At 42.7% G+C, this 19082-nt stretch overlaps 1 protein-coding gene across 1 annotated transcript; it reads left to right on the forward strand.

The window, feature by feature from the left end:
• Positions 1-9776: 9776 nt before the first annotated feature.
• On the forward strand, positions 9777-18923 carry PTGDR (prostaglandin D2 receptor). The gene is made up of 2 exons (XM_007986695.3): positions 9777-10746; positions 16879-18923. Exons 1-2 carry the CDS (start codon positions 9901-9903, stop codon positions 17110-17112), a joined length of 1080 nt encoding a protein of 359 aa, XP_007984886.1. The 5' UTR covers positions 9777-9900; the 3' UTR covers positions 17113-18923.
• The last annotated feature ends 159 nt before the right edge of the window (positions 18924-19082 follow it).

Here is a 19082-nt window from a genome sequence, read left to right on the forward strand (position 1 = left end):
CCATTTCTGTTCGATGACCATCTCTCTTTTCACAAAGGTAGGGACCACATTTTCCATGTTCACAGCTCTATCTCCAGTGATATCTGGTAGATTAACAAATGAGGCTATTTGAGATCAGCCAAATAGGTACATCATGTACTTCACTTTTGTATCTCACTTTTCACCTCAAAACATCTGTCTCTATATATAGCATTTTCACATTCATAACTCCTGTCATGGAGATATGGAGATGATCTTTCTATGGCTTATCTTTTTTTTTTTCCTTTCTTTTTCTTTTTTTTTTTTTTTCTTTTTGAGATGGAGTTTCGCTCTTGTCGCCCAGGCTGGAGTGCAATGGTACAATCTCGGCTCACTGTAACCTCCACCTCCCAGATTCAACCAATTCTCCTGTCTCAGCCTCCTGAGTAGCTGGGATTACAGGCACCCGCCACTATGCCCAGCTAGTTTTTGGTATTTTTAGTAGAGACGGGGTTTCAGCAAGTTGGCCAGGCTGGTCTCGAACTTCTGACCTCAGGTGACCTGCCCGCCTCAGCCTCCCAAAGTGCTGGCATTACAGGCGTGAGCCACTGTGCCCGGCCTTATCTCTTTAACATCATGTCCCATCCTAATATCTTTGAGCCTTCCTCCCTCAATCATTTCCTCTTTCTCTTTATGCTCTCCTTTTCCACTGGCTTTTCTTTTTTTTTTCTCATCTAAAACAAGTCTATTTGAAAAGCAAAGTACTTTCACAATATACTGTCATTTCAGCATTTTTGCTTCTAGAACATGAAGGACATAAAGTGCACAAGTATCTAAAAAAGTGTCTGGCTCAGAAAGCACATCAGTAGGTCTTTCATTTCACAGATCAGAAAACTGAAGCTCAGAGATTACAACTATATCCCCATAATCAAAAAGCAGTAAATTATATATAGCCAAGTCTCTCTACCAAATCACAAGACTCACCCAAGAAAAACTAAATGACACATTCATTGTTTAGTTTCTCAAACAAAAGTTGATGCACGTGGTACAGCCACTTCTTTTAAAAACAGTGTGGCAGTTCTTTTGAGAGTTAAACATACACCTAACATGCGATCCAACCATTTCACTCCTAGCTTAGCCAAAAGAAATGAAAGCACATGTCTGTATATTTCTGTAAAGACTTGTACAAAAATGCTCACAGTAGCTTTCTTGTTAACAGCCAAAACTTACGAAGTTCAGTATAGGTCACTAAAGTTGTCTTTTTAAAAGTTTGTGCACATACTTGATATTTGATAGAATTTCTTTCTCAACTGGTTTCAATCAAGTAAAAAGCTCTTCACTTTTACTCAGTAGAAGATGTTATAAAAACTTAACACATCTCCTTCAGTAAATGTCTTTAGGTCATTGAAGGTCATCCCGGGTGGCCCATTGGTGTTTCCTCACAACATTCTGATAAAAACTTCGGCATGACTGGGAGACATCTGAAGAGTCTCTGCCTTGGTAATCATGGAGTCTGAGAAGTCCAATATGCGGACACACTGGAGGACAAGGAAAGCCATTGTTGTATTTCAATCCAAGTTCCAAGGCCTGAGAACCAGGGATAATGGGTGGGCGGGGGTGGGGGGGAATTGGAGAAAGGTCTGGAATTCAAAGGTCCAAGAACCAAGAGCTCCGATGTTGGATGTCCCATGGGAGCGATACTATTTTTTCCTTGTCAGCCCTCAAAATATGAAGTTTTTGACCCATTTTTAAAACATTCATTTTATCCCTCTGCTTCTCAAGCTTTTAATTTCTTTTACACCAAAGTTACATTGCTGCCTCCGTGACACATAACCCATGCACTCCATCTTCTGTGATCTGATAATTACCCTACTCTGCACTCGTAAAGGTCATCAGTGACTCCTTGTTGCCAAATTCAATGATCTTTTCTCAGTTCTCATTTTCCTTGATCACTCTGCAAAATCTGAACTATTGCATGCTGTAGCAGAGACTGCAGGTTGACCACCAAATATCCCATTCTCCCTTTCTTCCTTAACAACACAATTCCAATTTTATTCAAGATGGTAATCTGTCCAACTGAAGGACAACATTCCCCAGTCTCTCTTGCAGTAGAGATGGTCTTACTAAATGTAAGCTGACATGCTTATATTCATTAGGTTAATGCCCACTGCTATAACGAATTCTAAATTCTCATCAGTATAACACAATAGGATATTTTTGCTTGCCTATGTTCAAAATGCATATTCCTGGTCACCAGTAAACATTCCACATTGTCACTCTGGGGTCCAGGATCCTTTAATATATTTCTCCATCATTTTCTAAGACCTCAGAGTCCTCCACATCCAGCTGGCAGATGGGGAAAGAGGATGAACAGCAGCATGTGGGAGAAAAGAACTCAGCTATATGGTGATACATTACTGCAAGGGAGGCTGAAAAATGTAGCTTACGGGACTGCTCAAGAGCAGGAAATGGATTTTGTGAGAAACCAGCTGGTCTCTGCCAGATGGCTAAGGTCGTTCAACTAACGGATTCTAACCCGGCCAGATCTGCAGGCATGATTGGAACAGACCACAGTCACTGCTTCCTGACTGGGTGTATCCTAGGGCAGAAAACCTCACTTGATCAGTCCCTAAAGCCAAAGATCAGTGTTTCCTCTTCACTCTCCACCATAACAAGTGTATTATTCTTAACATCTTCTCTTCTTCTTATTGCTGTGTTAACCCACAAGTTAATTTTCACTTTTCCCAAACAAGAACTCTTCCCAATCACAATCAGACTCATGAGCTTTTACAGCTATGAAAAGTGAAGTTTGAGAAGTAAATACTGAGATAAAGGAATAAATTAATAAGTTGTCCATAAATGTGCAATTTAAAATTCCCAAAGATAAGCAAAATTACAAAATTGGACTGATGTTGGTTATTGTCCACAATAATGTTTTTTACCAAGTACAAAAAAAATACAGATGATGTTGATAAACATGCAGAGATCACAGATCTGTCTCACTGCCCAGATCAACAACTCTCTTGTTAAGTTTAAATCACTCTGTAGAATCTAAATCAAAGTCCTCCCCAGCATTTGCTTACCATGTTTACAGCCTTAGATGAAGTTTGCTGTCTATTCTTGATCCATTGGTTAAAAGTGTCACACCTATAAATTATCCTTCATCCAGCTCAGATTTCTGTCTAGTATGAAGACAATTTAATCTGTATTTAAATTCAAGCTTATCATAGAAACATTTGGACCAGGTAATTTTCTCCTCCTCTCTCTCCAGTTTTATTAACAGTAATGATAATCATTCTTAAAGTTGGACATGTCCAACTCTTCCAATTGTTTATTCTCAAAGCTTTCTTGCTTTTTTAAAAAAGTGTGTTTTTTAAATAATTTATCTTTTATAAAAATTTGCACCAGCTGATGTCATAGAGAAAAACAATCAATTTCAAAAGTCAATTTCAATTATTTACTTTATGTCTTCCTCCAGAGCCACATCCAGGTATATAAAATAATTTTGAGTCCCAGACTTGTATTTGCATACAATTTGTGTTTATTTAACCTGGGCTCTCTGCTTGGTGGTTGAACAGAAGAATACCTTTGCTTCTTAGATAAGATACCAAATTGTTTAACACTCAAAAATAGTCTTTCAGGACATGGACAAATAGTAGAAGGTATTATTGTTGTTCATTCATTCAGTAAACATTTATTGAGAATCTATTGTGTGTCTAGCAGTGTGTGCTGGGACAGAGGGGCACAAAGTTGAATAAGGAATCACCCCTGCCCTTGAGAGACTCACACCCAACATGCAAACAAACACACAACATTATACAGCAAATGCCTGGGGCATTTGAAGGAATCCAAGGGACTGGGTAATGTAGGTTTGGAATGAGGGTGAGGAATTTCTGGGAAGAACCTGAAGAAGATTGCTGAGTGATCAGAGAGATGAAATAAAAATTCAAGACTCTGCTGAGAAAAGGTAAATCAAAAACAGTGACATTGTTTGGATATCTGTGTGCACCAAACCTCATGCTGGAATGTAATCCCCAATGTTGGAGGTGGGGCCTGGTGGGAGGTGAATGGATCATGGGGGCGGATCCCTTATGAATGGTTTAGCACCATCTGCTTGGTGTTGTCCTCAAATAGTGAATAATTTCTCATGAAGTCTGGTTGTTTAAACATGTGTGACACCCTCCCCCCACCCTTGCTCCCACTCTTACCATGTGACGTACCTGCTCCCCCTTCACCTTCCTCCATGAGTAAAAGCTCCCTGAGGCCTCCCCAGAAGCCAAGCAGATGTCGGCACCATACTTCCTGTATAGCCTGCAGAACTATGAGCCAATTAAACCTCTGTTATTTATAAATTACTCAGACTCAGGCATTTTTTTTTTCTTTTTTTAAAATTGTTTAATGTTGTCTGTCACTGTGAAAGTTATTTCTTTATAGCAACATAAGAACAACCTAACACAAACAGTATGAGTAAAACACAAATTAGTATTGGAATGCTGTGGCCTAGGCAGTGGCTTCACTTCCCTGGCTCACCAAAAAGGTGTTCAGGGAGGGTCCTTTAAACCAGAGGTAGGTATAGTGGGCCTTAAGGGCCCACAGCCTCTGAGTCTCAGCTGAGATGCTCACCAGCACTGCCATCAGTACTGGACACTGTAATGTGCCACTCAGATCCCATTCAGGACTAAAAGGCTTATTCCCCACCCTGTGGCACAGTCCTCAGCCATCAGCCCCCACCATGTATTGCCTTGGCTGAGAGAGCTGCAGCACCCAAGGCTCTATGCCCTTCCCCAGGGTAACATGTCCCTAGTCTCTGGCCCATTCAGGGATACAAAAGCCTAGTACCCTTACCTTCAACTCAGCACAACTTTGAGGGGCCTTGTCAGCTTCTGAGTTTCTAGTCAGGTTGGTTAAGGTCTTTCACTGGAACTATCACAACCCAATTTCTCAACTCAATCCTGTTTCTGTTCCTTCTTTTTCACAGGTGTTAATCTCAAAAGCACTTCCTAATAAGTATGCTACATATCCTATCCTCATCTCCATCTCAGAGTCTGCTTTTCTCAGGCAACCAAACCAGACACACCTGCCAACACCTTCTCTTGGAAGCTTATGCAAGCTGCTAGAAAAGCTCAGCAATGAATGAACCCTCACAACTTATGATCAGGTTACAAATGGATTATTCCACCACTTCTTTACTCTCAGGTCATCACCCAAAGACGTTTTCAAAAAATTCATGTTGATCTTTTGAAAGTACATTTTCTCAAATTCCTACACGTACAGAGATCCTGATCCTGATTTACACATGGACAGAAGTCCACACTGCTATGCTACCACTCCACGTCATGGACAGAAGTCCATGTGTAAATCTCAATTTAGCAGCCAAAGATCAAAATGGAAATTCTTGCTAGACAAAAGGTTGGGGAAGCCTGAAAAGCAGGAATAAGAATCAAACAAAAACGAAGATTTTATTAAACTACCTGCAAATAGCAAACAGATGTCAAAATATTTGGGCAGACCACCACAAGACATTGTATGACCACAGAAACACAGGGCACTGACCTGTGGTCTGTCCCTGGTGGTAGTTCTGCCTCTTGACTTCTGAGCAGATAGAGGAAGTTGCAGGGTCCCTCCTTTCTCTCTGACTCTCTGGTCTTCTCTGCAATTCTCTTTCTCCAAGGGAGAGGCTTGGGGAATCCAAAAGACCTGGATGCCATTCGAGACTCATCACATACCAGTTATGTGAACTTAAACAAGTTATTAACCTCTCTGAGTCTCACTTCCTTATGCAAGAAAACTTCTGCAGTGCAGTCAGCAGGAATAAAAACATTAATGAACATCACTTACAGAGCCATGCAGAGCAGGCCACAGCACAGTGCTTAACATTCTCACCTTAGCTGCACACTGGGGAACTTCAAAAAAATACTGAAGCCTGGAGGGCACCCACAAAGAGTCTGATATCATCAGTTTGGGGTGCTGAAGCATCAGAAAGGTTTAAAGCTCTCCAGTGGATTCCAAAGTGCAGCCAAGATTGATAACTGTTGTTCTATGCAGATTATTTTATTTAAGCCAGATACTACCCTAAGAGTTCAGTCCAATTATCCCCCTTCACCCTCCTTCCCTCATTTCTACAGACAAGGGGATTGAGGTTTAGAAAGGTTAGAAGATTATGCAAGGGTACAGAGCTAGCAAGGGTCAAAGCTGAGATTTAAGTTCACACAGCATGACTCCCAGGACCTAACACATTATGGCCACACTGCTACACTACCACTCCATGTCCTGAATGTGAAGAAATGTCTAGCATGGTCTCTAGCATGCAGAACATGCTCCAAATTTGAGAGCTAAGTTTGTTTGTTGTTTTTTAGCATCCCTCCTCTCCATTTCTTGTTCTTCACAATCCCCAGCCCAAAATATCACTTGGAGTTCAGTAGAAGTGAGCAATGGATAAGATTTAGAAGCATAGTTAGAATGGATCTAGAAAAAAAAAAATGTTCTTTTTTCCTTTTTTCGCCTTCCTAAATCCCTACCGTAAGTACACACTTGTTGTATCAGTCTGTTCTCATGCTGCTAATAAAGACATACCTGAGACTGGGTAACTTATAAAGGAAAGAGGTCTAATTGACTCACAGTTCCACATGACTGGGGAGGCCTCACAATAATGGCAGAAGGTGGATGAGGAGCAGTCACATCTTACATGGCGGCAGGCAAGAGAGAACTTGTGTAGGGGAACTTTATTAAAAACCCTTTATAAAACCATCAGTTGTTGTGAGACTTATTCACTATCACAGAACAGCACGGGAAAGACCTGCCCCAATGATTCAATAACATTTCACCAGTTCCCTCCCATGACCACGTGGGAATTATAGGAGCTACAGTTCAAGATGAGATTTGGGTGGGGACAGAACCAAACCATATCACTTGTTTTACATTTAATTTAAAGTCTTTTAAAATAATTATTACAAATATAATATTGAAAATATCAGACTCTAAGGAGACATTTTTCTACCATCCCTTCTCAAGTGTAAATGAATGCTTTCATTTGCCTATGTCAGCTTCTGAGCCTTGTCCATGAGCATCTATGATTTTTATGTTTACATTGCCATAATATAATTATATATTTAAAATAGTCATCCACATGATGTCATATATTTTCAGAAGATTTGTCCTATAACCCAATTAAGCAGCCTGGTACAGCTCTGTAGATAATGGAGGTAATTTTACCATTAACTTAGCCTAAGATATTTTCATTAAAGGTTTCCCTTTTAAGGAAAAAATGTACTTAACCTGGTTACTCTGAAAGCTAATATAAAAATGCATAAGCCTGTAGAGGTCACACAACATGATGTTTGCCTTTCCTTATCTGCTGTATGTCCCTCAGTGCCCACATGCTTCATCCCCCTCACCCCCATGCTTGGCACAGAGCAGGAGTTCAAAAAATATTTGACGCATGAACAAATGATACTTTTCTTGGTTGTACAGTGAAATTACAAAATAGGATTTCTCAGGAACTGGGGCAGAAGACTCCAAAGTTAGGCTTGAGAACAGGGTAGGGTGGACAACAGCAAAGCAGGCAGGAAAGGCAACCGGAAACCCCATCATAAAGGCCAGCTACAGTGCCTGAGAGGAAATGTGTGGTTTCCTGAATTGCACTTGTTCAAAACCTTCAACCTTAAAGCATGACATATGTAAACCTTGTCAAGGACCCACAGCTGGCCCAACAGTCATACTTTGGGGTTGTTTTCTTTAAAAGTTACTTATAATCTTAGGGCTCCTAGGATAAATACAGAGTTGTAAGCCACTGTAACATGAAAATAAAGCTGCAAAGAATTGAAGTAGGTACGCTTCAGAAGAACAACCCATGCAATATTCCTAGAGGAAGGATTCTTAAGCTAGTGTCCATTGGGTCTCCTCTGGGTACCATAGAGGGACTTCAGGAAATGGTGAACAGCCTCAGACTGATGTAAAGTGTATGTGTGTGTCTGTATGTGTGTGTCTGTGTGTGTGTGCATGTGTGTGTGTCTGCCTATGGAGGAGACCACAGCTTTCATCAAATTCTCATGTCTTGTGGTTATAGGGCCTGCTCTTCCTTTCACTTCATTAAGTCAAGTGGGGCTCTTCTAAACCCATTCTTATGTGCTAGGGGCTAGAGATGAGAATGAGAGACAGTAGGTAGAAGACAGGGGAACTAACCCTATAGAAGGCCTTCTATTGAGTCAATATAAGTGAAAGGCTTAGAGAGTGTCCAACCTGCATCAGGGCCAATAAAAATTAGCTCTTATTATTATCAAGTTCAGCATAAGTCCCATATTCCATTAGGTTGAACAATTAACCCAGGGTCACATAGCGAGTTCAGAACTATCTAATTTCAAAGCTTAGATTCTTCTTCTCCACCCTGTGGCCTGAATTACTGGCCAGACTTTCAGTCTGGAGGCAGCCTCTCTTTCTGCCCTTCAGGGTTTCACATCTAAAGCCCAAGGGTCTTGCTCTTTCCCTGAGTCTGTCCATTAGAACAGGCATGAGGCCTAAAACTGAGCCCCTTCAAGCCAAGGCATAATCTACTTGCTTACATAACAAAATCTTAGTCATCCCATTGAGATTCCACACTCAAAGCCAATTTCTCTCACAGGTCATTGGGTGCTAGTTACAGATATAAAATCACGCTTATCTCAATTAACTCCCTTGCCTTTATGATGCAGCCAAGTCAAAGCCCAAACAGGAATAAATTTTTTCTAGTAGTCACAAATCAGAGGCATGAGAAAGCTCTATGCCAAATCCACCATTTTCTGATTTCAAAATCCATGCTAAAAACTGCAGTTAAACATTAGCTACCAAAACACCCTTCTATCAAATGAGAATCATGGTGATTGCATGTATTGAGCACTTTCTATGTGCTTGCTCTTTATGTGTTATTTCTATGCCTCAAAAGAGTCAGGCAGGTCAGATAGATGCTACTGATTGAGAGGATAAGCAAGTCCCACAAGGTCACACACACAGTGAGGAGCAGAACCTGGACTCGAATCCAGGCCTATCTGATGACAGTAACAGTGCTGCTAACCATGCCCTTCCCACCAACTCTCTACAGTCACTGTGATTCATGGTACCCAGAACCAACACTGGCTCTTGGCTTTCCCACAAACCACTGCCCTGAAATCTGGACAACTTCTTGGGAGGAGGAGCCATGGGAACAGGACAGATGAACTCCAAAATAGAAGACCTGGTGAGAGGTCCAGCTCTGCTACTTCTCTAGCTCTGTCACCACGGGCAGATCACTTAACTTTCCAAGGCCTCAGTTTCCTCGCCTACGCAATGGAGATGACCGTGAATGCCCCACATTGCACTGATTTAGAAGAGAGGAGGAGCTAAGGCTTAGGGGCTTTCCAGAACGAGTTATCTTTACCCTTCCTTAACTCGCTAATTCAAGACAACTAGGTGGAAGCCCTTTCTCAGCTTCCCCTCTTCGCTCATCTTCAGAGTTCTTGGCCACCCCAGTTCCACCACCAGCACCCCTCGCACTGCCCTCCTCCCAGGTGGCTGCTGCTTAATTTCCCCTCCATTTCAGTAGTTCTTCTCTTGCCTCGCTAGAAGGGTTGGTGTTGGCTGTTTGGAATTCTGGCTATTTTCCTCCTGCCCCTCCTCGGCACCAGTCTGTCTCTACTGAGAACGCAGCAGCGCATCCGGGCTGAGCTCTTCACTGGCCTGCTCCGCGCTCCTCAATGCCAGCGCCAGGCGCTCACCCTGCAGAGCGTCCCGCCTCTCGAAGAGGGGTGTGACCCACGAGTTTAGATAGGAGGTTCCTGCTGTGGGGAACACCCTGCCGCCCTCAAAGCTTTATCTGTGGTGCAGCCTCTCTGTCCGAACCACGCGCGGAGCTGCCGGGGGCTCCTTAGCACCCGGGCGCCGGGACCCTCGCCCTTCCGCAGCCTTCACTCCAGCCCTCTGCTCCCGCACGCCATGAGGTCGCCCTTCTACCGCTGCCAGAACACCACCTCGGTGGAAAAGGGCAACTCGGCGATGATGGGCGCGGTGCTCTTCAGCACCGGCCTCTTGGGCAACCTGCTGGCCCTGGGGCTGCTGGCGCGCTCGGGGCTGGGGTGGTGCTCCCCGCGTCCACTGCGCCCGCCGCCCTCGGTCTTCTACGTGCTGGTGTGTGGCCTGACGGTCACCGACTTGCTGGGCAAGTGCCTCCTAAGCCCCGTGGTGCTGGCTGCCTACGCTCAGAACCGGAGTCTACGGGTGCTTGCGCCCGCATTGGACAACTCGCTGTGCCAAGCATTCGCCTTCTTCATGTCCTTCTTTGGGCTCTCCTCGACACTGCAACTCCTGGCCATGGCACTGGAGTGCTGGCTCTCCCTAGGGCACCCCTTCTTCTACCGGCGGCACATCACCCTGCGCCGGGGCGCACTGGTGGCCCCGGTGGTGAGCGCCTTCTGCCTGGCTTTCTGTGCGCTACCTTTCCTGGGCTTCGGGAAGTTAGTGCAGTACTGCCCCGGCACCTGGTGCTTTATCCAGATGGTCCACGAGGAGGGCTCGCTGTCGGTGCTGGGGTACTCTGTGCTCTACTCCAGCCTCATGGCGCTGCTGGTCTTCGCCACCGTGCTGTGCAACCTCGGCGCCATGCGCAACCTCTACGCGATGCACCGGCGGCTGCAGCAGCAGCGGCGCTCCTGCACCAGGGACCGTGCCGAGCCGCGTGCGGACGGCAGGGAAGCGTCCGCGCAGCCCCTGGAGGAGCTGGATCACCTTCTGCTGCTGGCACTGATGACCGTGCTCTTCACTATGTGTTCTCTGCCCGTAATTGTGAGTCCCCGGGCCCCGAGGCAGCAGGGCACTGGCACTGTCCGGCCGCGGATGCGGGGCGGGAAGGATGGAGCGGAGTGGGACGGACGCGGCGCCAGGCGAGCTGCGCCCTGGGCAAGGAAGGTTTGTTGCTGAGTTCCCAAAATTGGATTCCCTCCACAGCCCCGAGATATAACTCAGTTTGCGGAGCGAAATGAGGGAAAGTTAGAGAAAGGAAGGGAAAGACTGAGCCTGGCTGTGTCTCCTTAGCCCAGCAAAACCTTCTCCATGTGGCAGAACTCCTTCCTCTCTGCTTCCTTCTGGGGAGATCTCGGGGTAATTTTTGCGCCTTAGGAGGAGCAGAACTTAGTTCCTCCTTGGCAATAGGAGTCCTCTACTTCCCGACGCCTGGGTGATGTTTTATTTTGTTAGACCTGCTCATGACTTCAGTGGTATCAGAAATGGGCGAATGGCATCTGGGAGGATCTTCTCCCTGGTGTTGGCACAGATAGGGAAAAAGAAGTTTAATCCAGCCAGAGTGATTTGCAGGTGCATAGTTTCAATTTAGAAAAACGTGTGCGTAAACTTTGAGGCGCCACGGCTGCTGTTTCTGGTGCTGCATCTGCCAGGGATTATGGCGATGGAGGCCAAGGCTCTTTGTATGTTTTAGCTGCTGGTGTCGTTTTCATAACCTGGCTTGACGGGTTTTGAGTGTATCTTGGCAAGTGAGGTGACACGAAAGCCATTATCTCTGGTTTCAATTTAGTAATGAGGATAGCGATGGAGATGAAATTACCTCCTCGTTCTGAAGGCATTTGTTCCTGGAGTCCCCGCCAAGACACCTGGGAGTAGGTGAGACTTGAGGAAACTTTTTCAGTGTTGCTTCTCTCCTTTCTCCCACCCCCAAGGTACCTGTTCAACAAAAACAACACTAAAAGAAATTCCATTGCCAATCCCATGTTCTCAAAATCCTGAGACTTCTGTGAATAGGAAAGTTGTTAAATTTCTTCTCACAGTGTAGCAATTTTGGATACTACTTTCAATGGTGAATGAAAGGGAAATACAAAGCGATTTTCCTTTAACTGAAGGCCTTACTGTGTGCGGGAAAAGAAGTCTGGGGCATGAGCATGCAGGGATGGGAACAGTATGCCTTCAGAAAAAATGAACACATGAATCTATATCTGTCTAAATATGGACATAGGCACAGATGATATATAGCAGTGGTTTTCAAACTTTAACGTGCTCAAAATCACCAGCAGGGCTTCTAGAAAAAAGATGGCTGGACCCCATTCCCCGGAGTTTCTAATTCAGACATTTTTAAAGAACTTTCATTCTTAACAAGTTCCCAGGTGATATGCAAGCTCAGATTCAGGGTTCACATTTGTAGAATCACACTCTAAAACCGGAGTTGGCAAACCACAGCTCACAGGCCAAATCTATCCTGGCCACTGTTCCATATCTCCCTGGAGTTAAGAATAATTCTTACAAATGAATCTCTGCAATCAGTTTAATAAGGCCCAAGAGCTTTGAGCTTCAATTGAGCCAAGTACTATTTCAAGAAAAATACTGTTCCAAGAAAACATTTTATTCTTCTCCTTAGTAGATATATATTACAAAAAAATTGTATTCAGCCGGACATGGTGGCTCACACCTGTAATCCCAGCACTTTGGGAGGCCAAAGCAGGCAGATCATGAGATCAAGAGATTGAGACCATCCTGGCCAACATGGTGAAACCCTGTCTAAAAATACAAAAATTTGCTGGGCATAGTGGCAGGCGCCTGTAATCCCAGCTACTCGGGAGGCTGAGGCAGGAGAATTGCTTGAACCTGGGAGGCAGGGGTTGCAGTGAGCTGAGATCGCACCACCGCACTCCAGCCTGGGTGACAGAGCAAGACGCCGTCTTAAAAAAAAAAAAAAAAAAAAAAAATTGTACTCAATTATTAATACATTTTGATTTCCATCAAAAAAATGTGGAAATGTGTTTTCTCCCATGTTATATTAGTACCTATCAAATATTTATGATTTTGTCTCTTGGCCCATAAAACCTAAAATAGTTACTATCTGGCCCTTTATAAAATCTTTTAGGAGCTCCTATTATAAAATTGGGGCCTCACTTATCTATGCTGTGATAAAGCAGACAGTAGCCAAATGCATGGAAATTTTGACCTTAGTTTGAATGTTTTAGTTAGACCAATGCAGAAAGCAGCACCATACAGTGGAAAGAACACTGCATTTGGACATGTCTCTAAGGGGACTTGGATCACTCATAGGGTAATGTGAGAATTGAAGGAAATAATGGAGTTGAAAAAGATTTTCTAAAAAACTTGCAAAGTTCCAAATATATTTAATGTTGACAGCATTCTTCACAAGAACCACCATTTTCTAGAAAGGATAAGGGCTTTAGCATCAGACATGGGTTTGAATCAGGCTGCATCACTTACTAGCTATGGTAGCAGCTAATTTACCCTTTCTGACCTCAGTTTCCTCATCTGTAAAATGATTATAACCATACTTGTTCTGTAAGATAGTTCTGTAACTTGTTCAAATCTATAAGATTTGAAATTATATACACAATATATACATTCATCACCTAGCCCAGTGCCTTGCCTCAATAATTAGCATCATTATTATTACTATTTATAACTTCCATGTATTACTGTTGCCTGCTGGACAGAAAAAAAAAAAATCAAGAACTACTATCTTCTCAAGAGATAGTGCTATATGCTAAGGCAGTGGCTCTGAAACTTTTTTTGGTCTAAGGACCCCTTTATACTCTTAAAATTATTAATGACCCAGACAGCTTTTGCTTATGTGAATTAAATCATCAGTGTTTCTCATAATAGAAAATAAAACTAAGAAATTCTAAAAATGTGGTTGCAAAACAAGATAAAATGTACCTCTTGTGTTTTCCATATGTACAAGGAAAATGTGGGGATTTCAAAATGATTTAATGATAGTGAAGTTACAGAGATTATAGCAAGTAAAGTGGAAAAATCCTGTTAAGAGCACAAAAGTACTGAAAACATCTCTGAAAACTCACATGTGTACCTTCAACCTACTACCTTAAAAAGTCTAGAAGACACAACGATACACAACCACATATTCTATTATTTGTGAAAGTGATGTCATCATTTGTTATCTAGCCTCCATAAAATTCACTGTACACCTGTGAGAGAATGAAGGGGAAAAAGGCAAATCATGTTTTTAATGACAGTAGCTTTGACCTACTGGACACATTGAATAGGCATTGGAGATTTTACACTCTTCTAAGTAATGGACCTAGCAATTGTACCTTTATCTGAAGGGGGAGACATGGGTGACAATAAGCTATATGGTTGACTTAAAAAGAAAACACTTTACCTGAGTTTGTTTTCCATTTGCCCCTTTCTCCTCAAAGTGGAGTGTGGCAAAATATAATTCCAACTATTTGAGAATGCTTGATTAGTTGGGATCTAGACAACTAAATGATACTAGCATAATTAAAACAAATTATTTTATTTTCTAGCCAGCATTTATCCACGTCAAATCCATTAGGTTATTTTGACTTTCAAGTCACTGGATTAGTATTCGAAATGTATTGTTCACTGGGGTGTGGTGGCTCACACTTGTAATCCCAGCACTTTGGGAGGCCAAATCAGCAGGATTGTTTGAGCCCAGCCTGGGCAACACAGTGAGACCCTGCCTCAAAAAATAAAAATAAAAATAGTTAGCCAGGCATGGTGACACGTGTGTGTAGTCCCAGCTACTTGGCTGAGGTGGGAGGATTGCTTGGGCCCAGAAGGTCAAGGCTGCATTGAGCCTTGATCATGCCACTGCACTCCAGCCTGGGTGACAAAGTGAGACTCTGTCTAAAAAATAATAATAATAATACACAGGCATTTTTTAAAAGTGCTCAACATCCAGAAAGAATTGGTGTGAGAAGAACGCCCTCTGATGGACATGGGAGGCATTGAAATAATGTTGCTGCCAGCTCCTGGACATCCCTGCCCAGCAGCCCCCTCTGGCGTCTGATGCCCTCTTCTATCCAGTCCACGCACTGTAACACAACAGACCTTGCCCTTTGCTCTTTAAATCTACCTCAGACCCTTTCCCTGGGCCCATCCCTTGCCTGTTATCCCTTACAGGCCTCCAACAGCCTCCTTTGAAACTAGCATCACACCCATTCTTTCTGCTCCCTAAAATAGCATACACCTGAGAGCTGTCTCAAGCACTCAGGGCGTCCTCTGTCTCTTCTCTGACTTCACGGATCCTGACAAGTGATTAAATAGCTTGTACTTATCTTTACCTGGCTTATAGACCTCTCTCTTGTAACACCTAATATATACATGGACATCCTCTCTCATCCATCCCTGCTCCCCCACCAACCTCCAGAACATTGTGGTTTTCTAAGGTAAAAATAATTTGGGTGAAAACAGGTTTTTTTTTGTTTTTTTGAGAGACTGTTTTGCTCTTGTCGCCCAGGCTGGAGTGTAATGGCACAATCTAGGCTCACTGCAACCTCAGCCTCCCGGGTTCAAGCAATTCTTCTGCCTCAGCCTCCCGAGTAGCTGGGATTACAGGCGCCCACCACCACGCCTGGCTGATTTTTGTATTTTTAGTAGGTGTTTCACCATGTCGGCCAGGCTGGTCTCAAACTCCTGACTTCAAATGATCCACCCGCCTCAGCCTCCCAGAGTGCTGGGATTACAGGCATCAGCCACCGTGCCTGGCCTGAAAAAATGTTACATGACTTAGAGAATGCACTGCAAGCTGCCTTTGAAGCTCATGCCATATTCTCTACACTTACACTTTCTTCCTATTGTATCAAACTGGAAATTTGAAAATTCAATCGAGTAAAGTGTTCAGTATTAAAGTGAATTTTAAAAATCATACGCCAACAAACTTTGCATCAAGCTTAATGAAATACAATATTTATGTTATGGAGAAGTTGTTAAGATTCCCTCTGCCACTGCCCGACTTCAGATGGGCGAGGGCATCCAGATTAAACAGCCGAGTCCAATGTAGGGTGTCTTCCTAAGTGCAATAGATTGGAGTGGCTGAGCCCACTGAAATGCTCTATAGAGAAGAAAGTAGAACAGTAAGGAAATGTTTATGGGAAAAATGCATCTTCTCCAGGAGATGCTCTCTGATTGCCTCAAATAGGTCCAGTCTCTTATCCATATCCTTTCTTACTAATGTTGAGTTTGCATGCTTCCTGTTCCATTAGAGTCCATTTATCCTAATATGTATTTAGAATCGTAGGCATAGATAATGTAATGGAAAAAAAAAAACAAAAAGAAGTGGCCAGCCTTAGGCAGAGTGGAAAGCGATAGTTGTACTAGGTCTAGAGATCAGTGTTGACTGAATAGGAGGAAAAGCTGTTGTTTGAGGCATTTTGCAAGGCTCCAAGGAGGCTACAGAGATCCCAGGGAAGATCAGACAATAGGAGTTGGTTGGACCTAGGTAAGGCAGTCTTATATTTTTGTGCATGTTTTTGCCTTCTAGATTGGGGGGAAAAAAAAGAAAAAAAAAAAAAAGGATGTCACCCATGAAAAGGTTAACAATCTGTGCTAAGAAAAAGTAGAGCAATTTACATGAGTTGAACAGTATTTTTTTCCAAGTCATCTCAGGTCTTTTCATTGTCATATTTCCTGTTTCTTCACTTTGATTAAAAGCTTCCATTCTATTGGTGTCTGCGTACATGTGACATTTCACAGGTGTGACTTATTTCTAAGAGAACTAATAGGAGACGATAGGAAGCAGGGAGAAGAAACGAGAATTGAAGAAAGTATGTGCAAGGACGCTAGCTAGAAGGAGACTCTGTATGAAAGCATGGTGACCCTGTTTGTAAAAGAGTCAGCAAATCTTCTTGGCCTGGCAGGGACCTAGAAACTTGAGCCTAGCAGGTAGAATAGCCTTCAGGAACTTAATCAGACTGGGTCTCCGACAAGTTCTCAGCTTCTGCCCCACTTCCCAGGCCGGGCCACACCCCACCTTCCCACGTCCCCACTTGCACCCATCAGCTGCAGTGGCCTTAGCTACTTGTAAATGTACCAAAAACGAGTGTTCCAAGCTAAGCTGCCATGTTCTTACAGAAACTTAGGTGAAGTAAGTGAATTGATTGCTGCCATTAACCTTTCCACATCATAATGGAATGTTTTTCTTCAAAACAGTGTCGCGCTTACTATGGAGCATTTAAGGATATCAAGGAGAAGATCAGGACCTCTGAAGAAGCAGAAGACCTCCGAGCCTTGAGATTTCTATCTGTGATTTCAATTGTGGACCCTTGGATTTTTATCATTTTCAGAACTCCGGTATTTCGGATATTTTTTCACAAAATTTTCGTAAGACCTCTTACATACAGGAACTGGTGCAGCAGTTCCACTCACATGGAATCCAGTCTGTGACGGTGTTTTCCACTCTGTGGTGCGCTGAGGAATATGTCACACGTTCAGTCAAAGAACCATGATTTTAAAAAATCTTACAATTTAAATCCTTAGAAGTTATCTTCCATAACAAAAGCACGTATATGTATTTTCAAAAGCATCTGATATCTTAACAATGTGTTACCATTCTATAGTCATGAACCCCTTCAGTGCATTTTCACTTTGTTGTTAACAGCAACTAAAATTTCATATATTGTCACCAATGTTAAAAGCAATGGTATTGTCCCTACATTTGTACTTGGTGGCCCTGTTCTGTGTGGAGAGGCCTTGAGACCTATGGGTCTTATAAAATATAGTAGAAACACCACTATTTATGATTATGTGATGGGCAGTCTTAAAAAGCATAATTTCTTACCCTATTCATTTTTTGGTGAAACCTGATTCATTGATTTTATATCATCATTGCCCCTGTTTAGTTCATTTCTTTGCCAATTAATCTAAGCATAGCCTGAATTATGATGTTCCTAAAGAAGTGAGGTGGGAAATATGACCAGGTCAGGTGGTTGGAGGGGCTTCCCCAGCCACCATCGGGGAGTACTTGCTGCCTCATGTGGAGACCTGAAGCTATAACTAGACACAGAGCAAGATATGACTATAGCCCACAACCCAAAGAAGCAAAAATTCATTTTTATCTTTTGAAGTCCAGTTTCTTTTGTATTGAGTCAAGGGTGTCAGTAGGAATCAAAATGTGGGGATGAGTTGCAAAATGTTCTTTCAGTTTTTAAAACCTCCGTTTTATAAAAGATTTATCCTATCAGTGGACTCTTTGGTGGAAAGATTTATGCTTCTTTGAAAACCAGTGTGTGACTTACTGTAGAGCCATGTTTACTGTTTGTGTGGCACAGTGGGGCATCTGGCACAGCAAAAAGCCCACCCAGGACTTAGCCTCAGTTGACGATACTAACAATGGCCTTAACATCTACCTTAACGCTACCTATTACAGCCGTTTTCTGCTGTCTGTGGAGACAGTAAGATCTTAGGTTCCAAGATTTTACTTCAAATTACACCTTCAAAACTGCAGCAGAATATAGCTGAAAAGGAGCACAACTGAGCACTTTAACAGTCATTTAAACGTTTACAAGGGTCAGCAACATAATGACCGAAAGGGAAAAGTGGAGGAAACGCAGCTGCAACTGAAGCGGAGACTCTAAACCCAGCTTGCAGGTTAGAGCTTTCACCTTTGGTAAAAGAACAGATCGGGGAGGTTAGAGGGGTTTCAGCATCTCTGGAGTTCCTTTGGATCCAACACTTTCAGGACTCCAAGATGCAAAGCCTACTGCTATGTTTGCGTAGTCTCAAGACCTCCAGCCAGAAGTCCCTTCCAAAGACAAGAGTACTCATGTTTACTTATTTCCAACTTAGCAGCAACCTCATTTGTTTCACTTATGTTTTTTCCCGTATCTCAGAGATAATATAAAGCTGGGTAATTTTTTATGTAATTTTTTGGTATAGCAAAACTGTGAAAAAGCCAAATTAGGATATAAGAATTATGATTTGACAGTATAACATGATGAAAAAAATGCAGTTGTTTTTGAAATTTAACTTCTGTTTGTATCTTCAATGTGTAAGTACATGTGTGTTTTATTGTCAGAGGAAGAATGTTTCTTGTATTCTTTTTTGGAAAGGTGTGTCATGATAATTGTCCAGTTAACTTGAAAAGGCCCCAGATGAATCAATAAACATAATTTTATAATATTTTGAAGAGGAAATTACTTTTCTTTAAATGAAAGAAAAAAGCTTGGTTTTCTTTTGAGCAAACTGTTGCCAGCAATATTTCATTGTCTAGCAGTTTCATAGTGTGAATTTTTATACACTGTCCAATTAACACTTACATTACTTTAAACAAGCTTTCATAGACTTACCTAAGGACTTAGTACTCCTTTTTGTTTTATACAAAATGTAGATATACCATCTGGATGAAGTCCATGTTG

Source organism: Chlorocebus sabaeus, chromosome 24 (assembly GCF_047675955.1).
Source record: "Chlorocebus sabaeus isolate Y175 chromosome 24, mChlSab1.0.hap1, whole genome shotgun sequence".
NCBI lineage: Eukaryota > Metazoa > Chordata > Mammalia > Primates > Cercopithecidae > Chlorocebus > Chlorocebus sabaeus.

What these genes read in the sequence shown, in the direction of transcription:
- PTGDR (XM_007986695.3), top strand. Translation starts at nt 9,901, where the DNA reads ATGAGGTCGCCCTTCTACCGCTGCCAGAACACCACCTCGGTGGAAAAG. An exon ending in TGTGTTCTCTGCCCGTAATT is followed by an intron (nt 10,747 to 16,878) that starts GTGAGTCCCCGG and finishes TCTTCAAAACAG; the next exon opens with TGTCGCGCTTACTATGGAGC.